Source organism: Vigna umbellata, chromosome 5 (genome assembly GCF_029865625.1).
Source record: "Vigna umbellata cultivar VRB3 chromosome 5, Vumbellata_1.0, whole genome shotgun sequence".
Classification (NCBI taxonomy): Eukaryota; Viridiplantae; Streptophyta; class Magnoliopsida; order Fabales; family Fabaceae; genus Vigna; species Vigna umbellata.
In genome coordinates this window covers 57878585-57905297 of record NC_142169.1, presented here as the reverse complement: position 1 = coordinate 57905297, position 26713 = coordinate 57878585, and the positions used below count along the sequence as shown (strand labels likewise).

Here is a 26713-nt window from a genome sequence, read left to right as displayed (position 1 = left end):
ATATGGACAAAAAACAGTTGATACTAAACTTAATTATCTAGATACATGCCTTTAACATCGAAATTCACAAGAGGCGTGCACTTGTGGTGATCTCTACTACTCTAGAGAGTCATAACTATGGAGTATCACCCTATCACACACAAGGTTAATCCCTTTCGCATCTTAGACCAAACAAGCTCATATATTATTAGAACCTCTTGTAACTCTCACAACTCATTTTACTCTATGTGAGTGTGAATGGTTATTAAAGTATCAGGATACACGCTTATTGAATCCATACATCAATGCATACACTACAGAAAGGTCACCATGGAATATATACATGAGATATCTAGAATTACACCAAACACATACACCACCGTAGAATCTTTCCATGAGATTCTTGGAATTACACCAAACACATACAATGTTCATATCCATTAACAAGGTCATCATCATCATCATAATTTCATGCATCAATATTCACATGCATATTTATCCATAAATTTATCAATCCTTCCATAAATAACACTTACACATCAATTATCTTGATTATTAAAGTCATCAACATGGATATGCTAGTCAACAAAACCACTAAGAACCAATTAAAGAGAAAACAAAAAACTAACAATGAAACGAGCACTCAGCAACCCCATTTGGGCATTCAGTGCTAAAGCATTCGTAAAACCTGACACTCAATAATACAACCTGTCGCTCTGTGTTCTGGAACTAAAATTCTCCGAGACTTGCACAACATTGTATCATATATCAAAAAAATTCATTTTTGTGATTTAAGGAAATTGGACATGTTCAATTGATCAATTTGGTACTCCTATTTTAGTACTTTGGTTCAAAATAGTTTTACATACAATAAAGCTTGTACCAAATTGCTCATATTTAAGTTATCTCATTCACACACAAAAGCAATCACAAACACTTGTCATATAATTATGATTCAAATCATGAAGATCACATCAACCATACACATCAAACTAGATTCATCAGAGACAACCAAATTTCACCCACAAATGCAATATAGTAGCAACATGCAAAACATCAAATTGATAAAAACTCACATAACACAAATCAAGACTAGATTCCCGGACTTGACAAAGCGACTCAACAAATCCAAACAACTCTAAGAATTACAAAGTACCTCCAACCATGTAGGATGCTCTATCTACACATAAAAACATCAAAAGAATGGTTAAATCATTGATTGACAAAGACTCAAAGAATATTAAAAAGACACATGTAATAAAAAACAAAAGCAGACCAAGAAAAGAGTTGAAACTCAACTTAAGCAAACAAAAAAAATTGATCGGTCCAGATTAAAAAGCTCGCTGCTAAGATCAATCCTATTGTTTCGAGTCTTTAATCAGATGAAGGGGTGAGAAGTCCTACAAAGAAGTCAAAGAATTCTAGAAAAGTAGTTGCTAGAGAAATAATGTGTTTTAAAATAATGAAACATGTTTATAAAACTTCCTATTTGTATAAATCTTTTTAATATTAAAATAACCAAGTCTCACAATTTTTAAAACATTATCAATTCTAAAATAACATTTTCTAGGTCCTCAGAATACAATACGCGTATATGTATTGGGATATTATTTAGAAATTTTGATGTCTTTGAAAAAAAATTAATATACTTTTTCAATTATTGTTTTATTGATTACAAAGTTATTGATGAAATTTCTTTATAGTATAAGAAAATAAGTTTTATATTCGAAGTCCTTCTTCAAACTCTTTATACCTTTTAAAAAAAAATAGAATCCAATTAGAAACTTGTCAGATATTTGGTAAAAATTTAAATGTAAATTTAAATTTTATATTGGATAAAAATAAGAAAGTTGAGTAAATATAAAGTAAAAAATTATTCAATATACATTTAAATTTATTGAGAATTCAAGTGTAAGTTTAAGTTTCAAGATAGAAATAAAGAAATTGAGCAATATATATCTGGATTAAATTAGTGTCTTATTGGTGTTGTATTTTTCAATGAATCTTCCTTGAAAAGACCTATTATAGTGGTATCAAAGTTGATGGTTCTATTTTGATGACTAGATAACAAGGTATAATATGGGTGAAAAATCTTATATGTGAGGATTCACGGTATGAAATGTCTTCTTAATGAGGATTCTAGGCAATTGTATCTCATTATGCTATACTAATGATAAAAGAAAGTTATCATTGAAGTACTCGTGGTTGTGAATGTCTCTTTGAGGACAAGTATATTAATATGGAAGAGACTCAACTTGAATAAACTCCTTTAAGATTTTTGGATGAAAGTGATGTCAATTGTTTACGTGGATTAGACTTATGTTTGATTGATATTGTATAATATGATAAATCCTTTGATCAATCAAAATTTGGTAGCATTATCTAAAATGTACAAATTATAATAAATCAATTTCACCTCTTTAACATATCTATTTATTTTTTTATTCGTAGTAAATAATATATTAATATGGAATACTTAGAAGTGTTTCAATCCTTTTACAAAAACGTAGAAAAAGTTTAATCACAACATAAATAAAATTAACAAAACAAAGAGGCTGATATAATAGAAATATAAAAATGTAATCAAACGAAGTACACTCATTTTAAGATCTAATTTATCGGGTTTCTTTTTCATCATCTAGCATTCCTTGTTAAACAAACATTATAGGTTTTGCTTCCTTAATATATCTATTATTGTCTCAAAAATAGTCTTCTAGAAATCTTTTTTCTAAAAGTTTCTACAAAATGATTTTTCCTTTGTCATTAATCATCTTCGATTTTATACTTATCTACCTTTAGTTACAATTATATGTTATGACAAATTTTTCTCTTCAAATCATAATTCTCATAAATTCATCAAGAATAGAGAAATGATGAATTTTGTTTGGAATACTTTAGATGTCATTTGAACAGTCAGCTTATGTAAGACAACTTAATATTGTGTTACGCGTGCCATATTTGTTGTGGGAGACACAGGTGGGAGTTTTTTTCGTCATCCCAGTAAGAAAATTTTTAAATAATGATTAAAAATATGTTTAGAAACTAATTTTTTTTAATCAAAATCTTAGTAGTTAATGTTAATACCAATTTAGATATTAATTTATAATAAAACTATTTTAGTTACCAATTTAGAAAGCAATTATAATTTTTTATTCATAATAAAAATTAGCTTAGTTATCAATAATTTTTAATTTATAAATTGATATCTAAATTGGTCATTATAGTAAATAATTAATTTTAATCACTTCATTATTTAGGAATTTCCTGTAAAAAAGTTATATTAAAAAAAGTATTGATAAATTATTTTCTTCTTGCATCATAAATGTTAAAACTTAAAAACCACATATAATATGTGAGTAAAATGTAATTCTCATTTTATTAGTTGATTTTATAAAAATAAATTAAATATAAACTTATTTATTAAAACAAGTGATTCATGTTCTATGAAATTTTCAATTTTCAAACAAGTGTCAATATTATTATTATTATTATTTACTTTTTTTTTTCTGTTACTCTTCTTTATAGGCCTCTTAATTTTTCATCACTTAAGCCACTAAAATTTTAAAGATATTATTTTTATGAATGAATAGAATATCCATCCAAAAAAATAGTTCATGAATGTATCCAATTAAATTATTATCAAATAAATCAAATTCAATTATATTTTTTAATTAATCAGTTTCACATGACTGCAGAAAATGACAAATTAAAGGGAAATATCTTTATTGATGACATATATATATATACTTGAAGACATTCATTGGATCGTTACACACAATCCATACTCCTTATTTCCTTCTATCTAAATACACACATATAATTGTTTTTCATTATTCATACAATAATATTGCACCCTTCTGCTGATAATCGCTTGCTCACTTCACACTGGAGAATCACATAAAAAAACATAAAGTTTAAGAGTACTGTCAGAGATTTAGAGATGAAAAAAGGAGAAAACTGTTAGCAGAAGAAAAATGAAGGGTATACTTACGCAGAACAGTTAGTAGAAGGGTAGACTTTGAAGGGACACTTAGTGCCACATCTTCCAGGAACTTCATTAACATGGTTATAGTCCATGCCTGGGATAAGTGCAGCTCTGTCCTTAATGCATTGGCATGCTCCTCTTCGATCCTCCCCACTCTTGTACGCTGCATTCAAAGAGTGTACACCTTCGCAACACAACGATGTCACATTCCCTCCCAATATTCCATAAGGTATGCATGGAAGCAGCCAAACAGTCACTTGATCACATGTCAAGGTTGATTCACCATTAGAGGAAGTTATCATCATGCAAGCCATCATTGAAGCAACCAATGCCAACTTACTCACTGCCATTATTCCTTTCTTTCTTGATGATCAGGTCTTAGCTAGGGTTTCTACTATATATAGAGAGAATGAACGAGATTGGAAATTTTGCAGTAAGAGAAATTTGAACATAGAGACAAAGATTCTTTTGGTGTTTCTGTGTCATGATTTATTGGGAGAAAAATATCTCAACAAGTTTCAAACAAGTTGCGTGTGTTGATTCTTTTTCAAAATTAGGTTTTAGGGATAACAGCCAAACTATATTGTAGACACATGTGCCTGTCTTGTTAATGTTAATGCGTCAAAATCACAGTCTGATATTTTTGCGACAATGTTCTCTTATTATTTATATATGTTGAATAGTAACTTTGTATAGCCAAAAAAAGATAATGCTAATTAATCTTTAATGAATTATGGACATGCAACATATATTAGTTTGAAGAAAAAAAATATTAAAAATTCCAAATAACCAGAAAACATCCTTTATCATGACAATAAGGTAAATTCAAAAAATATATTTTATGTAAGAGTTTGCACCAAAAGATCTGTTTATATTAATGTATGTACTAGTGTTGTATTTTTTGGTATAATACCTATTTTGGTCTTAATTTTGGTTCATAATATTCGAAATAGTTCCAATTTTTTGTTTTTGTTCAATGTTGTCCTCAAGAACGTAATTTATGTTCAATTTAGTCCTTTTTACAGACGGCGTTTAAATCATTAACGGCCAGATGTCCAGATGTTCAATAAATGACACATCACCCTTGACACGTCATCATCATCTCCTACCTCCAGAAGACCCTATTTTCCCCTACACAGAAACCTTAGCCACCACCTAAGCTTAACTGCCATAGCCACGGTCACGACCAACCACCATCTTCGCACCTCCATCATCTTCTCCACCACCTAAGCCCTAATTGTTAAAAATGTATTTCTGATTAGGGTCTCAGCTTGCTAGACCACCATCTTCGCGCATCATCTTCCTCGTGCTTTCAAAACCTTAGGCCACCACCACCATTGCGCAGCAAAGCCCATTTCAGGCCGTCGATGCCATAACAATCGCGCCACTCAACGCGAGAACCTACAACCACCACATCTCCATCCGCGACGCCATCAAACCTGCAGCAAATCACGAGTCTTCCTCCTCTAGCACCAACCTAAATCGAAAGTTTCGTACAACATTCATATATAGCCAACAGCAGAATCTCCATGCTCACCGCTACTACAACCATTCTCCCTTCTTCAACGCCGCCGCGGCACACACCTCCATCACCTCCACCGTTTGGTAGCCTCACCCCTTCAGCTGTTCGGTTCCCTTCTTCTTCTCTCTCACTGCTCGGCCTCTTCCTGCCTTCCAACTCACAACGCCACAAAGGACTCCACGTAAGCCAATACATGACATTTCACTATGTAATTGCACATCTGGACATCTGGCCGTTAACGATTTAAACGACATTTGTAAAAAGGATCAAATTGAACACAAATTACATTCTTTAGGACTACAATAAACAGCAAAAAAAATTGGGACCATTTCAAATATTTCCAACCAAAATTGGGACCTAAATAGATATTATATCTCTTTTTTAATTGTAAACGTTTAAATTCATGCGTTAGTATGGATTGATTTGGATGTGTTGATGTGTTGGAGATGTGAAGTCTCCTTTACTAAGTGGTCGAACTTTATTATGGAGTCTATTTTCTTTGTCTGTGCTTTACTATCACCTTATTCTTGAAAAACAAGTATTTTTATTTTTCTATTTTTCTACTTTGTTTCAAAAGTTAATAATACACAAAGGTTGGAGAAATGACTCCGTCACACAGTAGACATAGATTTTAGTGACAGATTTTGTGTCAAAAGCTAATCAAATTATAACCATAAAAATATTATGGTGGATGCAGAAGTTACGATAAACACATAAATTAATTTCAAACCACCTGTTAATATTTAATTTCACCTATAAAATATATATACTTTAATATGAAAAAATTAATTAAAATTTTTATATTTATTATCCATTTATAATATATAAAGTTAGTTCAACATTATTTCACGTAAAGCTGATTTTTTTGGATTCTGATGTAATAATCTGTTTTTCTCGTTTAGTCTTGCTTACTGTAAAGAAACAAATGTTATGAATGGCACGTTTTACCTTAAAAATTGAGATAATACGAATAGGATTAATCCTTGTAATCATAATGTTCCTAAATTGTTGTTTTAATGGCAATTAAATTAATTTTTTTGCTGTTTATTTTCCCTTTCTTAATGTTTGAAATGTAATAATTCTCTCTAAGAAGCCTCTGCATAATAGGGTTCATTGCTGGCCAAAATTACTATACTCCAAAGAGACAGAATCAATTTAAAATAAATTTGATCTTTCAAATTCGGCAATTAGTAACCAAATAGGTTGTTGAACCTTTTTTTTTTTTTCATTTAGTGGGGGAAATAGTGAATAAAATTGATTAATTTGAAAATGATAATTATTAAAAAGTATGTTTAATTATATTTTTTTTTCTTATAAAGTTGTGTAACTCGTTCTTACAAAATATAAGAATTATCATTCCTTAAATAGTGTAATTTCACTTCTTAGTTAATATAAGATTTTTAACATTAATTAATTTAATAAATTTTTAATTTCTAGTGTTGTTTGATTTGAGGAATGTTTTATAAGCCTCAGTTGGCAATTTATGTTGTAAACTTGTAATTAGTCGTAATTTGATGCTGTTGTACTTACTTATAATAGAGCATTATTTTTTCGAAAGTGAACAACATTTAGTTTATATAGATAAAAAATACAATATGCCTAAATTAATTACGTTGGCTCACGTATCTTCACAATATCCTGCATGAAAGAGATATAGATGTTTGAAAACAATATTTTTATAATATTATTTTACTGTGGTGCCTGTTTTTTTTTAATGTCAAAATTTATCATTATAAAATTCCAATTACAGATATAGATATATAAATATAGATATAAATATGGAGATAAACTTAAATCTAAAAAAATATTATTATCTAGAGTTAAAAGTAGGATAAATTAGATAGTTTTACTTAATTTTACATATTCTATTTTGAAATTTAATTTTGATTTTTCATTATATTAGTTTTTTTCCGCATTTCAAAGATAATGACTCAAATAATTAGGAATATATTTTCATGTTCTCTTTTACGCTGTCAATAAAAATTAATTTAGTTCATTAGAATAAAGTTCAAAGTTAACAATTGGATAAATATTTATTTTTAAAAAGAAATATATCAACTATAAACTGAGGTTTTTCTAAAGTTTTGGAATTAAATAAAAAATGAAAACCTAAACTAATCTATTAGAAATTTAAAAAAAAAAAAGTTTCACCCATATCTAATTAATAAATTTATAGTTTCTCATGCGTTTAAATAGAAAGAGTGACTAGTCATTAAATAAAAAACAATCCATCAAGTAGCAATACTTTTATACTCTGCTTTATTTAATAGAAAAAAAATTATTGTAAATTTTTTAATTATTTTAATATTTGAATTTATATGAACTGTTATATTTCATCTGATGTTAAGATCATCGTAGCAGGAGGTATGATAATAATCTTTAATAGAGAATCTAATTGCTATAAAAGAAAAGTTAATTAAATACTAAAATCAACAACAAGTTAAATCAAATGGTTCACATTTCTTTAATTGAAAAATCTCCAATTACTATGAATTAAGAGGATCCACATCAATTCAAGCCACCATTGTCACTATATATAGTAATTGGAAATAGAGCCAAATATTCTTTGTTGTTTTTGTTTGACAATTCAAAAATATCTCATAAAACTTCAAAGTACAAGTTGCGTGTGTTAATCATATTTGTGAAAAATAAAGAATTTTTGGTTGTGTTAAATCGGATATCTCCTACCAATATTAAGATATTAACAAAGTTTTTTTTTCTTATTTTAATCTATAATGATATTTTATTTTTATATGAGTTCTCAATTTTATAGTTCATTTAAGTTTTATGTCATGATAAATTTGGAAATGTTTAATTGAATCTTTAATAAATTTTTTATCTATTAAGTATTAAATTTATATTTTTTAATTAAGTCTTTAAATTTTTCTGTTAACTAAGTCAAGTGATTGTTAAATATTGTCCTAACACCTTATTTACTTGTCATAATATATTATTGTACTACTTTATTATTTTTAATTTTATGATTTTATAATTTTAATTCATAATTTTATAGTTTTATAATTTGTTAATGCCATAATTTTATAATTAATAATTTTGTAATTTGTAATTTTTTAATTTCATAATTGTATAAGTTTATAATTTTTAGATTTTTTAATCTTATTATAATTTTATAGTTTTATCTAAAGTGTATCATCTTTAGTCTCCAATTTTCTCAACTCAATCATAACCCAATTTTCTCAACTAATATACAACATACAACATTATATATGAGACAAAATCTTGTCTCAAAAACCTTTTCCAATTCTTGTAAAGGTAAGTAGATCAAGTTAATCTTGAATTTGCATTCCTTTATTATTATTGAACTCTACACACAAATCATAGAAACGAAAACATGTCCTGTATTGAAACCAAAAACTCAAACTATAGTTTTCTCTTTCCCTCTAACAACACATTCTCTTAAATAAATATTCTATCAATTACCTTTATGTTTACCACTTTCTTCCCATACTTTGAGAATTAAGAAGAAAAAAGTATTTTTGATGTGGAGATGAATGTGCATCCTCACCACTCCATCAAGATTATTTCTTTCTTAAAACTTTTAGATTCATAAACCAAATCTAATATCTAAACATAGACACTTATACTTTTCCAAGGTAGCATAACAAACATGTAATCCATCAAGATTATTTCTTTCTTAAAAATTTTAGTTTCATAAACCAAATCTAATATCTAAACATAGACACTTATAATTTTCCAAGATAGCATAACAAACATGTAACCTCTAAGGATGGACTACTCTGAACTCATAAACATTCGCTAAAACAAACACACAACAGAAACATAACATTCATTTCTCACATATCTTTTAAGATTTGATTTGCTCCGGTGCACAAAATGTAACATCCCAAATTTAGTAGGATTCAACTTACTAATTTAAAGCATTACATAGTTGATAACAAGCATAAACCAAAATTAATACAAAAATGTATTTACAAATCCTCCATGAAAAAAACTTAACTTAAACTTCTTAAAAATAAACAAATTTTGATAAACTAAGGGGATCTATACAATACACAAATTATATACATAAGCATCATCTATTGCTTCTCAACTCTCCTGTATTATCCTTTGTTCACATATAACATACTATCATTGCACGTTGATAAACCACAATAAACACAAAAAAACAAAGGTAAGCTAGTATATTTAAAGAGGAAAGACACATAAATCGTTCAACATTATTAAAACAAGTAATTACTCGCATACACTAACTTCATTCAATCATAAACCATTATTTAGATAAACTACAACAACTACTTGTAGAAGAATTTTTGTACATAGAGTTGGACTCAGAGATTCTACCCTATCATCAACCCTATCATCAAAATATCAATATCATTTTAGCTTATCAAGCCATGACTCTATCTGCATTCCTAATGACAAGGTTAGTTTGCCTATGTTAACCATAAAGGGTCCATTCCCTACCATTTCTCGTCATAGGAAACCTCCATTGACTCTCACGACTAAATATCCTACTATATGTGAGTTGGGATACCTAGCAGAGTTTGGATAATCTCCTTGCAAAACTCATACTCAAATATACCTAACACCGTAATAAAATGTTTTCTTTCTTGAAAGTCATTGCAAATTTATCACTTCACAATACCACATTTTCATCTCATTCAACATTTGAACATTCATTCACGTATACATGTAATTCACAATAAACCTTACTAAGATAGTAAGTACAATCACAAGAAAATAGCAAATCATATAAAAGATAGTAAGTACATTCACAATAAAAGATCAACATATCACACAACTGATTCATTGTATTTTCATATACATCTTAAATCATCACAACATATCATACCTAGGTAATGTTCCTCAATCTAAACTCATCCCATAACATAAATCACCTACTATTTATTTCAATTTACATGCTAATATTCATTTTTTTATTACATTTGCATAACATTCAATTGCCACGTTTTCATTAAATATATCAAAACTGCGAGAGGCATCACTCTATCCATAAACGTCTAATCAAATATCCCAATGATCAAAGTGAAGAATCATGTGTCTAGGACTAACTGTCAAAATTTCAGCTTAATCCAATGTTTAACGAAGTGGGAATCCCAATTTTCCTAATGTGACACAGAATAGGAAACAGAGCAGCGCCCGACATGGGAAAAGTGACGCCTGACGCTACAAATTCCTAGGACTCACTAATTTAAGTATGTTCGACAATCTAGAAGTGGCACCCAACACCCTTAAGTTACTGGTCATTGTCTAAGTTTCACCAAACAACACTACAACTACGTTTGACGGTATAATAGAAGCAAAAACTTTCCTCTAAGTTTTAATTAAGCAACAAACTCTTTTAGAGTTATTTCCCACTTAATAAACTTCATAATGTTTTGATGTATCAATTTCTTAGTTCATGAAATGTCGAATCAAATCAATTAAATGTTTCATAGAGAAGTTCCTATTAATAACCAAATCCCAATTCTAAAAGGACAAACACGTACTCAAATACCAATTAAAACAAAGTTATCAATCTTTAATTCCAAATCATTATTACAACAAGATTTCACCCATCAAAGTTATAACATAGTTTGAGTGAATAACAATTCTACTCCTCTAGGTCTTAAATGGTGTTTTTTCTTTTCTTGTCAAAATTTGTAATAAAAAATCAACTTGTCAAATATACCACTTGAAATCAAAAAAGTTAAATTCATCAATCCTTAAAACCAAAATGTCAACAATATATGCTTTCACATATGCATCTCACATAACACAAACAATTTAGCACAACTCAATATCCAACCATTCAAATCCACATTAAATTCACTTAGTTACATCACAATTTTATACAAAAGATAACAAATTTTAAATAACCAATTTCTCTTAAAGAGAACTACAAATGTTTTTTGACACTAAGCACTCCTAATAACTAAGATAAACAAAATTTGCACAAAGAATAAACAAATCAACAATATGATGATATCCTAATAATCCTAATTGAATATCGATTAATCAATGCTTTCAAAACTACACATGTAACATAAATCCTCTCACATACAAACCAATACTATGTTTAATAGAACAAAATCATAGGCCTCAACATTAGAAGTCCTATGATATTTTTCAATTTTCAAAGAGAGTTACTCCCTCCACCACCCCAATTGCTCCCTACACCTCAGATTTTTTCTTATTCCAAAAATATTTTAAGTTACATTTTTTGAACTTTTACTATTTAACTTTATTTATCTTTTTTAAAACCTTAATTTTGCAGCCCCCACCCCTCCCTCTTTCTTTTCGTTTATTCTTCTCTTATACATTTTTGTGATTAAAGCTTCCTTCTTTTTGTATATGTGCTCTGTAAATAGATGTATCTGGTGTGTTGTGTAAGAAGAAGAGAAACGCGAATGCTTGAACGGATGTGGAAACTTCATTTCTCAAGATCCTTGAAGGCTAAACGGATTTTTCACATCCGTTCAAGTTTTCGCGTTTCAACTCTTTCAATTTTTTTGTTTTTTGTTTATTAATTTTTTCTGTTGATTTTAATTTATGAACATTGTAAATGTTACTTGTGTAAATTTTACATAATTTAATAATTTTTGTAATATTTTTTATGTATAAAAAATTGTTAAAGAATAAAATAAATCATTGAAAGAGAAAAGTGAACTGCATTGTTTAGTGAATCTTAATTTACGATGAGAAAAAACTTTTAAATGTAAGACAAAATTGAAATGAGGAGGTAGACAACCTATAATAGTGGTGGAGGAAGTAACCTTACAGTAAAAAATCTAGTAAAAAAATAAGGAAGAGAAAAAGTCTTTCTTATTATAAAGATATTAACTTTTATAATAATAAACTAAATTAATAATAAAATAGTTAGATATATCTTATAAAAGCTCTATCTAAAAGAATTAAGAATGTAACAATTTCTAGAATAATTTTTTAATATAAAATGTTTTCAGAATAAAGTTTCTGGAACAAATTTTCAATCAAACCCGCCAATAAAACAAATATAAAACTTCAATTGATATTTTATCATACTTAAATTAAGATTTTAATAATATACATTAATATTTATTAATAATAAGTTTATATATAATAAAATAACATAATTTAAGTTACTTTTATTTTCTTCAAAAAAAATCAAATGACTTTTTTTTTAATTTTTCAATCATCCTATTTAAACCGAATTTTTCAATAACAAATAACAAGTCTATATAATGAACTCTGGATATTTTCATGAATGGTTTAAACCTTTCACTCTCGGATGAAGTAAATTATAAAGTTTTAGATATAAAAGTGTCCCAATATTTTCTTTATTAGTTATTGATTTTAATACGAATGCACTGACAATATCGTGTACTATTTATTAGCCTTTATGATATTGTCATAAGTAAAATACCTTTAGATCAAGTAACTGAAAATCTTCAAAATTAATTTACCAGTCTATTTGTATAAATTCGTCCACTAATCAATCATTCAATCCCCCTAATATAAAAAATTAAGCTGATGAAAATCTAGCTAGTTTTGCGGCCCAGTCACCAGCCGAAGTTGAAAAAACACAAAAGGAAAGGAAATAAGAAAAAACAAGACAACAATTAAAGTTGATGTACCACATCTGTAAGTTCTTACTAGAGAAAACATGAGTTGGATTATAAATTTACATGGCTATCAATATCATACTTGTAGCCGTTAAAAGGGACTATAATTGCAAATACTGATTAAAACTTAAACACCATAACTAGTACAATTCAGACCTCGAAATTGACTTGATCTTTCGCACTACCAGAATGGGAACCTGAAATGTAGACCCCAAGTTAATAGTATACTTTTTCGTGTAATAAAGCTACAACATTTCTTCTCTCCAATGTGTCAAAATGCTTTTGCAATTTGTTCATCAAGTTTTGAACAACATTACCAAGTTCCTTTGTTCTGTATAATGCACCAATTTGTATGGGAAAACTCTACACAGTAGCTGCCAAATCGAATGCAAGACTCTGGTTGCCTATATAATTACATATTCTCTATGGTTGTCACTATTGTCAAGGGCAGACACACATGGAACGGTGTGGCAAATCGACCACAGTTGATTTTTCACGAAGATATAAAAATATGGAACCACAGTATTGAGATTTCTATTCTTCTATTTCTTTGTTTCAAAATTAGAAACATGAAATTAAAATTTTGTTGAGATTTTAAGAAGGCGGAGTTCATTATATGCTGTACACCATGACAAGAAACCTTACTTTACTTATACATTAGAATCTATTTTAAAACAGCTGACAACCATAAAACTTTCAGATATATTTATGCCATCGTCGTCAAAAACTGCACTTTCAAATCTAACCTTCAGCTGAGCAGTTGAAAGCAGACACGGAAGAATGATGTGTTTGAAAGATCCGTGCATGGGCTTTGGATACCAGTTGGTCCTCACTAACTGTACTATTTGATGGTGTTTTAATAAAACTTGATCGCACAGCGTGAAGCTGCTATCAAAATTGTCATTACCTGAAAGTATTACAAAGTCCTGCAGATAAGAATATTGTAATGTTGTTTACCTCATAGACCAACTTGATCCTCCAACTAAAAGACCAGAAGTATGAGCCAGGAAGAAGAGAAGCAAAGAGCAAGAAAAAAATATACTCAATGATCAAGAATCATAAAACAAGATATCAATTTAGAACGCATTTTACCAACTCCCGATATTATAATTTCCATCATATTTAGCAAGGTTTAATGTTCCAATTTATATGTTGCCAGTAAATATCAGAGTTGCATAGTATTGCTGCTTAGCAACAGTGTTGTCGTGGAAGTATGGCATGATGGCAGCACCATGCTTGGGACCCAGGGCTAAGCTAAGTGTATCGAATAGGATGCCTATCCAATACAGCAATATGCTTATTTTGAAAATAACAAGATACAGTACGTGACTTATGCTATTGAAAAATGTAAAAAAAATTCTTAAAATATAATAAATATATAATTGGAATTGTGTAAATCCAAATTAAAATCATATTAATTAGACATTGTCAAAATAAAAAATTCTAAACTATTGTCACTATAAAAATATGAGTGTTTGTAGATTAGATAATTTATCTACAAGTATAGATAAAGTGTCCTAAAATATCGAATACATATACGTGATACAAATTGAAATATAATAGCTTGAGATGATGAATGGTAAACTTTTAATGAGGGGGGTATTTAGAAATTTGTCACATGTTTTCAAAAAGCTAAACCAATTCCAAATTTGTTTAGAGTGTGTGTTCAGTGAGAAAGGTAATGTCTCCATCTCGGGTGTGCTGTCTATGCTGGCAACTATGCACCGTCTGATAACTCATTCTCTGCTGCTACTCTTAATCTCAGCACATTAAGCATTGGCTTCATCTCTTGCCCTTGCCCCCCTCTCTGTTTTCACATCTCAAGTCTCACCACCTCTCAGCTATCTCTCAGAAACTCACAGATAGGTTCACTGGGAAAGTTTATACTAGAAGAAATAAATAAAGGAGGTAGTAATAACCTCCTGTATCTATAACAGGTTGTAACAGACTAGTATATATAGTCTGTGTTTAGGTTGTTGTCAGCAGTTTTAGAAGTTTTGGAGGAAAAGGAATTTGTGGAGAGTTAAGGTCCTCTCTAAAGACCTTTTCTGTTGGAGGAACATTGTTGTAATCCTGTCACATTGACAGAACAGTTTGGTTCTCAATAAAAGTCATTCAAGAACCTGTCTTGAATGATTCTGTAAATTCTGGTTGGTCTATCAACTAGTATTCAAAGCTTCCTTCTTGGCCCTGTGGTAGCTGTGTTGAACGCGTATAGTTAACACCAGAATGGACTCCAAATTCGAAAGTCTGGAATGCATGATTCAAGAAGATAGACACGACAGACTAAAAGTAGAAAATGAGCACCTGGAACGTCTTCAAAGAATGGAGAATCTTATCAGTGGATTATCGGGAATGGTGGAAAAGATCACCTGCAATTCCACTTCTGGGTCTAATAATACTGACTTGTTGGCCGAAAAGAATGTTGAAAATGATCAAGACAGCAAAGTAAATGGAGGTTCAAGGTGGCGCAAACTGGATATACCAATCTTTGCAGGGGAAGATGCTTTTGGCTGGACTAATAGATTGGACAGATATTTCCATTGGCAAGAAGTCTCCGAAGTTGAAAGAATGCAAACAGTGATGGTGGCCTTGGAGGGAAAAGCTTTAAATTGGTTTCGGTGGTGGGAATCTTGCTACCCATATCCTACTTGGGAATCTTTCAAGATGGCAGTGGTACAACGTTTTCAGCCAAATATGTTGAGAAATCCTTTTGAAGTTTTGTTGGCGTTGAAACAAACAGGAAATGTAGAAGATTATGTCGAACAATTCAAGCATTATGCAGATTGCTAAAAGGAATGAATCAAGATTATCTCATTGGGATATTCTTGAATGGGTTAAAGGATGAGATCAATGCGAAAGTTAAGCTGTATAAACCTTCAAATTTGGATGACCTGATGATGACAGCCCAAATGGTTGAAGATAAAATTAAAGTTTTATCCAAAGAAAAGGGTTCTATCGATAATACGGTTGTGACAGTATCCAAATCCAATTGGATGACTAGGACTTTTGCGTGAGAAGGAAATCATCAAGTGGTGCTATGGAAAAAGGAAAAAAAGTAGGAGGAATGAACAATTTGGTCGGGAGGAATCAAGGTTCTCAGCAAAACAGAGGGTCGTCCTTTAGATGCTTAACTGATGAAGAAATGCCAGACAAGATTAAGAAAGGGTCGTGTTTCAGATGTGATAAGAAGTTTGGTCCAAACCATGTCTGCCGCAATAAATAATTTCACATGCTATTAGTTACTGAAGAACAGGGAGTAGACACAGATGGCTTATTGGGAGATATGTAGGAATTGCTGGAGGGCAATGCAGGTCAGAAAATTTTACAACTGTCCATGTTTACTTTGGCTGGTTTGACTACCAAGAAATCATGGAAAGTTTGGCGACACATAGGGGAAGAGAAGGTGATTGTTATGCTGGATTGTGAAGCTTCCCATAATTTTCTTTCGCAAGAATTAATGGGAAGATGTGGGTTAAAACCAGTAGCAACTGTGGTAGAAGTTGGAGATGGAAGAAGGCTGAAATGTAAAGGAAAATGTACAGATTGTGTTAGAAATTCAAGGGCTGCATATTCGCCAAGAATTCTTCATCTTTGATATTGGAGGGGCAGATGTTGTTTTGGGATTAGCCAGCTTGGGTGAAGTGAAGGCAGATTTTGGCAAACTAAAGCTAGGCGGAGGGAATAATCAAATAACAGTGATGGGAGATCCAGCTCTCTCTACTACTGCAACTTCTTTTAAAAGGTTGATCACTGAATTGAAAAAGGGTGATACAGGTTTTTTGGTTGATGTGTAAAAGAAGACACAGCAGAAAGGTTGATGACAGTACCAAGCGAAGTGGAAGAGGTGTTGAGAGGTCATACTAAGGTTTTCCAGGATTTGGAAGGGTTACCTCCGAAAAGGCAGCAAGACCATACAATTTATCTTATAGAAGGGGCTTCCATTCCTAATCATTGACCTTGCAAATACTCACACCAACTAAAAAATGAAATTGAGAAATTGATTAGTGAGATGCCGAAAGCAGGAATTATTCGTAGTATCAGTCCTTATTCCAGTGAAGGAAAAATTGGTGGGTGGAGATTTTGTGTGAACTATAGGGCCCTTAACAAGCTAACCATTCCAACAAAATTTCCTATTCCAGTCATAGATGAGTTGTTGGATGAATTGGCTGGAGCAGCTATCTTCTCTAAATCCGGATATCACCAGATTCGTATGAAGGAAGAAGATATTGAGAAGACAGCTTTTTGAACGCATGAGGCCCACTATGAATTTTTGGTCATGCCCTTTTCTCGGAAATTTGTGTTGGAGTTTTTCAATGATATTTTGATTTACAGCCCCTCTTTAGAGCAGCATCTGTCACAAGTTTCACAGAAGTTGATTGAGTACCAATTGAAAGTCAATAAAAAGAAGTGCAGCTTTGGCCAAAATAGCAATGAATATTTGGGCATGTCACTTTAGGTGCGCAGGGATTTCTGCTGATCCCAAGAAAATCGAAACAATGTGGATTTTTCTTGGGCCTCACGGGGTATTATAGACGGTTTGTACAAGATTATGGCAAAATAGCCAAACACTTGACCCAACTGTTGAAGAAAGATGGGTTCGATTGGAATGCTGAAACTCACAACGTTTTTGAAATCCTTAAATCTGCAGTAGCACGTTTAGCAACCTTAGTTGTTCCAAAATTTTCAAAACCCTTTGTTATTGAGACTGATACCTCTAGTAAGGGATTGGGTGTTGTTTTACTCCAAGACAACAGGCCTTTTGCCTTTTGGAGTTAAGCACTATCAGAGAGGGCCCGAAACAAATCAGTATATGAAAGAGAATTGATGATTGTGGTAAAAATGGAAGCATTATTTGCTGAGATCACATTTCATTATAGTTACTGATCAAAAGAGTTTTTAAAGTTTTTGACTGCCCAGAAACTTGACAGAAGAAGAGTTCAAATGGGCTTAGAAATTAATTGGCTTCTACTTTGAAATTCGATACAGACCTGGGAAAGAGAATGTAGTGGTTGATGCGCTTTCCAAACATGCTTATTTTAGCAATATCTCTGTTTTTGCAACCACAAGATTGAGAAGACTGGGATGGGGAGATGCAAAAGGATACTAAGTTGAGTGCTATTATTCAAGACTTGATGATAAATCCTCAAGCTCATGCCAACTATGAATTGAAAAAGGGAGGCTCTATTATCAAAGTAAACTAGTATTGCCTAAACACTAGTCTAGAGTTCCCATCATTCTTCAGGAGCTCCATGAGTCACCTTTAGGGGTCACAGTGGTTATTTTCACACTCTCAAAAGGGTTGTGGGAGTCCTATATTGGAAGGGCATGAGAAATGACATAAAGGCTTTTGTGATGCAATTTCCAACGTGCCAGAGAAGAAAAAAAAAACTGAAATCTTGGCTCCAGCTGGCTTATTGCAACCATTACCAGTTCCTACTCAAGTATGGTCTGACATCTCCATGGACTTCGTAGGGGGGCTGCCTAGAGCAAAAGGAAAAGATACCATTTTTGTGCTAGTAGACAGACTTACTAAATATGTTCACTTCTTTGCTTTATCTCATCCCAATTAAGCTCAAGATGTGGCTCAGATTTTTGTGAATGAAGTGGTTAAATTTCATGGGTTTCCTTCCTCCATAGTTTCAAACCGAGACCAATTATTCCTCAGCCAGTTTTAGAAGGAAATTTTTAAACAAGCTGGGACTAAGTTGAAGTACAGCACTGCTTATCACTCCGGATGAGCAAACTGAAGTTGTCAATCGTTGTCTGAAAACATACTTAAGGTTCATGACAGGAACTCAACCCAAGCATTGGCCCACGTCATTACCTTGGGCTGAATTTTGGTTCAATGCCAACTACAGTGCCTCTTCTCAGATAACACCATTCAAGGCTCTATATGGACGTGATCCCTCTTTAGTTTTGAAAGACAACCATTCCATCCAAGGTGGAATGCGTATATCAGATGCAAGAAGAACGAGATGTGATTTTAAAAGCATTAAAAGATAACTTGTGAAAAGCACAAGACCAGAATAGGCTTCAAGCCAACAATCAAAAGAGGGATGTGGTTTATAAGGAAGGAGATTGGGGTTTTCTTAAGATCCAACCATACATATTCAAATCCTTAGCAAGGAAACCTAATGAAAAATTAAGTCCTCACAATTATGGTCCTTATCAGGTGGTGGAACGCACTGTCCAAGTAGCCTACAAGTTGCTCTTACCAGAACACATTTGCTTTCATTCAGTCTTTCATGTTTCCTTGCTCAAGCCAGCAATTAAAGACATTTCCTTTCAACCCTTACCCCCAATGCTATCTGAAGAACATATGCTGAAAGTCATTCCAGAAAAGTTGCAAGATAGATGCATTAATTCTACATGTGAATTAGAAGTGCTACCCAAATGGCAAAAGCTTCTGGAGATTGAGAACAGTTGGGAGTCTTCTGCTGCTATCATCAAAGAAATTCCAGACTTTCACCTAGAGGACAAGGTGAAACTTCAAAGGCACGGTATTGATAGGTTCAATGGGAAAGTCTATACTAGAAGAAATAAATAAAGGAGGTAGTTATAACTTCCTGTAGCTATAACAGGTTGTAACAGACTAGTATATATAGTTTGTGTTTAGGTTGTTGTTAGCAGTTTTAGGAATTTTGGAGGAAAAGGAATTTGTGGAGAGTTAAGGTCCTCTCGAAAGACCTTTGTGTTGGAGGAACATTGTTGTAATCCTGTCACATTGACAGAACAGTTTGGTTCTTAATAAAAGTCATTCAAGAACCTGTCTTGAATGTTTCTGTAAATTCTGATTGGTCTATCACTCACTAAACCATGATCCAACCCCCAAGAAGCCACAGTCCTCAACAATGACTGAATCCACCATAAACCTTAATACCCAATTTACAGAATATTGTTAATCACCTTGAATCCTTCACTTTTAGGGACAAAGGGATGCACCAAACAAATACTATCTTTCAGCGAAATTACACGGGAAGAATTCAATAGGGAAAAAAACAGAACCATTGATGTGACTGGATATGATAAATTAAGTTTAAGATCTTGGAAAAATGTTGACAAGAAGTGGGATGAGGATGAGAAGAAAATCTTCACACTTAGCAAGATAATAGAAACAAGATTTTCACTTAATAGATATTTGTTTGGATACTAAGATAACGTATGGTGTGCTTGGCTAATCCTTTAGTAGTTTAGTATTCAGGTTTATTTGGACATAAGGGTGGGAAGGAGAATAATTGACCACTCCTTCCACACAACCCTCCTTCTATATAAGGAGAGCATAGGTCATATTTTTGCATAACTTCTATAAATCTGAAATCTAGAGAGATTTTGTCAAAGAGAGTCTTCATTCTTCTTTAGAAAGTTCTCATCTTGACTGGAGTTTTCAAGTGGAAATCCTCTTTCTTGCTTAACTCCACAGGAGAGGCGTAAGGTTGATTCAAAGCTCAACCATCCATGTTAGTTTCAAAAACTAGCCAATATTTTGGTAACATTTTACCATTTTTTGTCCTTCTTTCTTTGAGCTTTTATTCATCTTCTTGTTCTATTCTTGTCCTCTTCTTTGAGGATCATATCCTCAACACTCTACACTATCCTTGATCAACCAAGAACACCTCCATCTAAGCCAAACCATACCTCAACATAGGCTCACGGCCTTTGCCCATTGAGGCACCAAACTATGAAGCAAGGGCATAGCTTGTTCAGTAACATGTTCTAGTGTCCGACATTGAGGCATGTATGACACAATTCAAACACTGTACTAAAGTGTTGAATTTAAAAAATGATCTTTTGCGGCTCCACCACACCCTTGCCACTTTAGAGTTTCCCCTTCTCCATTAAATTTGTCTTACGATGAAGCTAGAGGATGTCTTTTTCAATGATGATGATCAACAAAGGGGTGGAATGTCTTAAATGGGATGCATCTTTTTTTCACTTTTTGGATTTTAGATGGATGGATTAGATCCATTTTTGTATTCATATTGTTATACTAGACTAACTTTCTTATATATGATTTTTAATATATGAACCTTGATTGAAAATTTAAATAATTCACAATGATATTCAATATACATATGAGTACGTGTGTGTGCCCATGTTGTCATGTCCAACATTTAGGAGATTATAGTTGTTGCAATCATGGCAATTGAACCCCAATACAAATTATGTATCAAAGAGCTTATATTTCGTATCGTCAATAGTAAGATTCAAAAGCATTTAAAAAATGGAACATATAAGACATATAAACATGTAATTAATAATAACAATATTCAAAAAGAGTGGTTGTATAGATGGGTATATTAGGTTAATGTTATAATGGTTAGATTGAGTTGTGTTGTATGACCCAACTCCTTTGTTAAATGGAAAAAAAAATTGGGCAGATAAATGTTTGGCCAAAAGACTATAAGAAAGAAAAGACAAATTAGGGTTGTCTTCTCTAGTGTGTGTTGCTGCCTCTTCGTTTTCTGAGGGCACTGCCTCTGCCTCTTCCTTTTCGCATGGGAGCCACTTTGCCTCTTCCTCTTCGCATGGGAGCCACTTTGCCTCTTCCTCCTCGCATGGGAGCCATTGTGCTACTAAAGAAACCATTCATGGCAATCCAAGTAAGGAAGATCAGGAACTACTATGCATTTCTTCTAGCTCAGTTCACATGATAAAATGAAGCAGATTAGGAGTTTTCCAAACCAGGGTCATGCAACCCAACTCATTTCGGAGTGAGACCAAATTACTTATATTTGAAAGTGAACTTTAAACCTAACCCACCCTTAAAAAACTAGCTAGTAAAATGAGAATTACAGTCAATTACATACTATAATTTTGTTTATATATATATATATATATATATATATATATATATATATATATATATATGATATGGAATCTCCAACACATTCTCTCACCAAAAATTGAAATTTTCGACCATGTTACAGGATATTTGTGGGTGGTCTAATACCAAGTGATATGATAAGTCCAACAAACTTCTCTAAGATAAGCTATGATATCATCTTCAAAAATAGACTAAATCTAACTCAACCTAATAAAACTGACTCGTAAAATGAAGTTTGCACCTACTTATACATTATAATTTGGTCATACCACTTAGAGGACAATCCCAAACCTTAGTTAAGCTTGAGTAGCTAGATCCTAATATTCAAGAATCCTTCGTTGGCTCTTATGAATACTACATTGACTTAATTCAGTATTGATGAAACAGAAGGAATCAAGTAATAAAAGAAACTAGACGTATCAATTTGTATATCAACCCGAGTTAATAGAAAAAAAAATTAACGAAAAAATGCCGGGAAAAATACCTCCACAAGATATAGACATGAATGTTCAAGTAGCACATTTGGGTCATCGTATCATATTTCTCCACTTGTCCTTCAGATCAACCTCAAAAATAATTGTTTTTCCAAAATCAGTTTGATATTACAGGTATACTTCCAGGAAGAAACACAGCAAAGCATTTTGGGGAAGATATTGCTTACTCCACTTCTGTTGTCAAATATGTTACTGTAAAAACTTTTTATTGTTGCCCAGTTTCCTTCTCCAAACCTGTATAAAAAAATGGTGAATGAGAACATGAAATCTCAAGGCACAAAACTATTACAAATTTATTAGCTTTCCATTGTACTTATAACTAATATATCACAGTTCACCAGGAAAATTTATGGTTTGACTAGTTTAGAACAAGTGCATACATTTTTACACCGGCCCTTAGTGTCTCCTCTTCCAAAGAACTCCATCTCCTTTTCCTCCTCTTAGGCTGTCTTGCTTGTGGCGAGTTGTCTATTGAATCATCCCACTGGTAAATAAAAGGACCTAAGTTATATGCCAATGCAAAAATCAAAAACAAAATGGCAACCAAATACAAAGTATCAACAGCAAGAAAAAGAATCCATCAAAAAAGGACTATAAACCATCTTAATGATCAACATCATCTTTGGGGATCCACAGGCCACTGGATCAAGTGGTAGCAAGGTTTTAAGTGTGGTTTATACATCATGATCACAGTTGCTGTTACACCAGTTTCATTGTATTGCAATTGTTTAGAACTTGTCAAACCACAAGAAAAAAGCACGGGGAGATGGTAATCCTTGCAGGAAAGCTTACTCCAAGAGATAGCAAGCATTAATCCATGAAAGAAGTTACCTCGACGCATTCTTTACATCAAAAATAGACACTGGCTAACAATACAACATTAAAGGAATCTGCCCCTAGATTAAAACAGACAATAACAAACATGATTACCTCAGATGTCTGGGCACTTCTGTTTCGTTCCATTAAGTTGGGCTGATGTAAATCACTACAATAAACAGAAGACTTCTTCCCAATATTGGCATCATTAGGCTGAAAAAGTACAATAGTCTGGCAAACATCTGGATCTGGTAAATCTACATCTGGACTCTGCTTTTCAATAGGTGGCTCAATATTTGTATCACTTGTAGCCAATTTCGATCTTACAGCTTCAGATAAATGCAATGCATCAGGAAGAGGATCCTTGACCAATGCTCTTAAATCGTAAGAACTTGATTTAAGGGATTCTCTAACTTCTTTTACTTCAGAACTAGGAACAGAATCATGTTTGCTCCGTCCTTCCTCTGAATAATTTATTTTAACTCCCCTATGACATGCACGAAGTGCAGAGTGTTTGTGTTTAACCCGAAGATTCCGCTTTTGAATTACTATTGGGAAAACAAATGTAAAGTGTAAATAACAGTGAAACAGTAGAAAGAATAGCATTTATCGAACAGTGTTGTGACTTCATTGTTGGAGTTAATTCCAAATAATGAATGACCAATTTTAACATATATCTTTCCAAAGTTGAAGCCAATTTTAATTTGACAGGATTTTTTATTGAGTGGGTCCAAAGTGAGGAAAAAAAATACTAACTGGTTCCACTTGACGATAACAACACTAGTAAAGGCAACAGCAAATACACAGCATTATTATAAAACGTTTTGCACCCACATCTTTGCTTTCGTGTTGTATACACGAAGCAACTAATAACATGTTTAGGAAAATGTTCCACATCCAAAAAATTCACATTCAAGTTGTGAAAAACACAAAAGCTAGAACTAATAGTGAAAAATCACATCCACGTCCCATTTCTAAATCGCATCCATGATGCAGGGAATCATTTAGTATCCAAACTCACACTTCTTTCCACAGACAAACACTGTTGCATGCAGAGGCACGCACACCTTGATTAAAAATTCTAAGGTACTAGATAAAATATTCATATACATAAACTCAGTAATTAAAAAAAACATATATTTAAAAAACGTTGCAAGCGAAAACATAGAAACCTGGACAAAACACGTAGTGCAAACTCAAAACATGCCTCACAAAACCCGACAACTAAGTTGTGAACAAATTAAGCTTCCACCACTTCCATTAACTACCACAACTTAAACAAGCACTACTGAGTGTAACACCCAAAAACAAAGATAATTTGCGTTGCAAGTAACAAAAAGTTCACACTAAAAGAAAAAATTTGAAATTCAAGAATCAAATCTCACAGTCGTTAAGAAAGGTACCTTTATCTCCCTGAAGTGGCAAGTCACATCCACCCACTTCCTGATTCGCCTCAATTTTCTCTTCCAATTGTTGTTTGGTCTGATTCTCATCATGCATTGCCACACCCTCCATGCAGCCATGATCACCGTTATTTCCATTATCTTGATCATTATCACACCTGTCACCACTAATAACAAAATCCTCTTTCTCCTTGGTTAAACCCTTCGACATCGCCGCAACCGATTCCAAGAACGAAGGACCCATCGATTCCCACGCTTCCTTCAAATACGCCCTCACCTCTTTCATCGCCTCCCTCCTGCTATTGAAATCCGCCAGCCTCTCGCAAGCCCTAGAATCTCCAACCGCTGCCTCCACGTCGTCCCGCCACTGCGCCAGCTCGCCAGACACCAGCCCGCTCCGGCGCGCCTCCAGTGCCGCCACGCGGCCGCGCCAAATCCGCTTCACGGCGCCAGAAAACACCCCCTCGGGGTCATCGGGGGCGGCGGCGAGGTACTTGACAGTGCACTCGACGGCAACGGCCAGGTACGCGCGGCGGAGCGCGACGGAGGTGGAGTCACCATCGAGTTCTTCGAGGTGTTCGAAGATTTGGAGCGCAGTTTCGGAGAGGGAGGCCTGGAGGAGGAGGGTGCGGAGAGTGCGAAGAAGAAGGGTCTTCTTGAGGCGGGAGTCGGCCCCGGAGAGAGGAAGGACGATTAGGGCTTTTTGGATTAGGGAATCGGGGACGGAACTGCGGAGGAGGAACTCCATCACCCACCGGGAAATGTCCGTGTCCATTTTTCCGATTTCAGTGTTGGCGAATTTGCGCTTATCGAACTGGGATTTGCAGAGGAACAGATAAAAGATAGTTTTTTTAATTATAATTTTAATATTCTTAATTTTTCTACCAGTAATTTTTATTCTTTTATTTGTTTAATAAACTTAACTAAATTTAGAATTTTTATGAATTTATATAATTTTAATTGAATTTTTATCATAATTATTTTATCAATTATGTGTACGCATTGGTATTTTTAAATTGAAGTAACATTGGTATTTTTAGAGTATGTGTAGGTGTTTTGTCATATGTAAGAGAGAATTATTGGAAGGAAAGGTAGATTTTGATACAAATGTTAGAATTTGTTGTTATATTTCAGTAAAAAATTGAGTGTAAAAATTAAAATCAGTTATAAACTGTTTCAATTCCCCCAATTCAAATAATATTTCAATTACAAGTATAAAAACTAAAAATAAAAAGATTATAAAGATAATAAAAAGATTATAAAGATAATAAAAATTACAAAATTAATAGTAAAAGATTTGCAAAAGATCTAGACCAGAATCTTGGCTTTTTTTATTAACTTCTTCAGGTTTAATTATTTTATTTGTTCATGTGATGCATTGTGTCAAGTTCATCCACCTTTTTAAAAAAATTTAATTTCATTTAAATGTGATTTAAAAATTTCAATTTCATCCAAACATAGTAAAATTTGCATCAATCAAGTCTCTTCCGTTAAATATAACCTAATGGGTTTAACTTTTTTTTCTTTCTTCTCTGCTTTTCTGTACAACACAGTTCTTTGTCAGTACTCTTCTTTGCACCTCTGAGTAAAGTGATATAAAATAAGTAAAAAATTGCTAAAACTTACTTGTGAAATCATAATTCTCAATCATATTCAATCTACTTTGACTTTCATGAAAGACTTTTTGGTGATTGAGACCATATTCAATCTACTTTGACCTTCATGACAGACATACATAAAGAAAATTCTATTAATTCATCTCAATTGACCCATTTATTCATATTCAATTTATTGACAATTTGGTAATATCATTGCAATGGTGATTTTTCTTTTAATATTATATAAATATATACTACTTGTTTTCTAAGTTTATATATAAAATTGCATGATCCATTTTGCTTATAATTTAGATTTATTTAATTATTAAAACAATATTTTAGAGATTAATTATTTTATGATAATTAAAGGTGTTTTAAAACTTGCACTACAGTTGTAACATCCCAATATTATAGTATAAACTATAAAGAGAAGCATCACATACATGATAATATAAAACAGTTATCCAGCTAGAATAAAAAGTATTACCTTTACAGTCATCCAA

The 26713-nt window shown here is 32.4% G+C and overlaps 2 protein-coding genes across 7 annotated transcripts; both read right to left on the bottom strand.

Moving 5' to 3' along the window:
* Positions 1–3678: 3678 nt before the first annotated feature.
* On the bottom strand, positions 3679–4351 carry LOC124824278 (non-specific lipid-transfer protein 1-like). The gene is made up of 2 exons (XM_047296690.2): positions 3971–4351; positions 3679–3864 (listed from the first exon to the last, which is right to left on the bottom strand). Exons 1-2 carry the CDS (start codon positions 4312–4314, stop codon positions 3855–3857), a joined length of 354 nt encoding a protein of 117 aa, XP_047152646.1. The 5' UTR covers positions 4315–4351; the 3' UTR covers positions 3679–3854.
* Positions 4352–13044: 8693 nt separating this feature from the next.
* On the bottom strand, positions 13045–25441 carry LOC124824290 (uncharacterized). Of its 6 annotated transcripts, none has more exons than XR_007027708.2 (7): positions 24613–25441; positions 23324–23538; positions 22774–22877; positions 22561–22627; positions 22384–22465; positions 13819–13979; positions 13045–13269 (listed from the first exon to the last, which is right to left on the bottom strand). XR_007027708.2 is itself a non-coding variant. In XM_088115558.1 (6 exons), exons 1-5 carry the CDS (start codon positions 25385–25387, stop codon positions 22427–22429), a joined length of 1419 nt encoding a protein of 472 aa, XP_087971684.1. In that variant the 5' UTR covers positions 25388–25440; the 3' UTR covers positions 13577–13979; positions 22384–22426. The 6 variants fall into 6 exon arrangements, 3 of the variants coding, with proteins under 3 accessions (XP_087971684.1, XP_087971685.1, XP_047152659.1); XR_007027707.2 differs by having other exon boundaries at positions 13819–13998; positions 23324–23757; positions 24613–25440; XR_007027706.2 differs by having other exon boundaries at positions 23324–23757; positions 24613–25440.
* Positions 25442–26713: the final 1272 nt, after the last annotated feature.

What these genes read in the sequence shown, in the direction of transcription:
- LOC124824290 (XM_088115559.1), bottom strand. Translation starts at nt 25,387, where the DNA reads ATGGACACGGACATTTCCCGGTGGGTGATGGAGTTCCTCCTCCGCAGT. An exon ending in CTAAGGGCCGGTGTAAAAAT is followed by an intron (nt 22,628 to 22,773) that starts GTATGCACTTGT and finishes TTTTTTATACAG; the next exon opens with GTTTGGAGAAGGAAACTGGG. An exon ending in TATTTGACAACAGAAGTGGA is followed by an intron (nt 22,466 to 22,560) that starts GTAAGCAATATC and finishes ATTATTTTTGAG; the next exon opens with GTTGATCTGAAGGACAAGTG.
- LOC124824278 (XM_047296690.2), bottom strand. Translation starts at nt 4,314, where the DNA reads ATGGCAGTGAGTAAGTTGGCATTGGTTGCTTCAATGATGGCTTGCATG.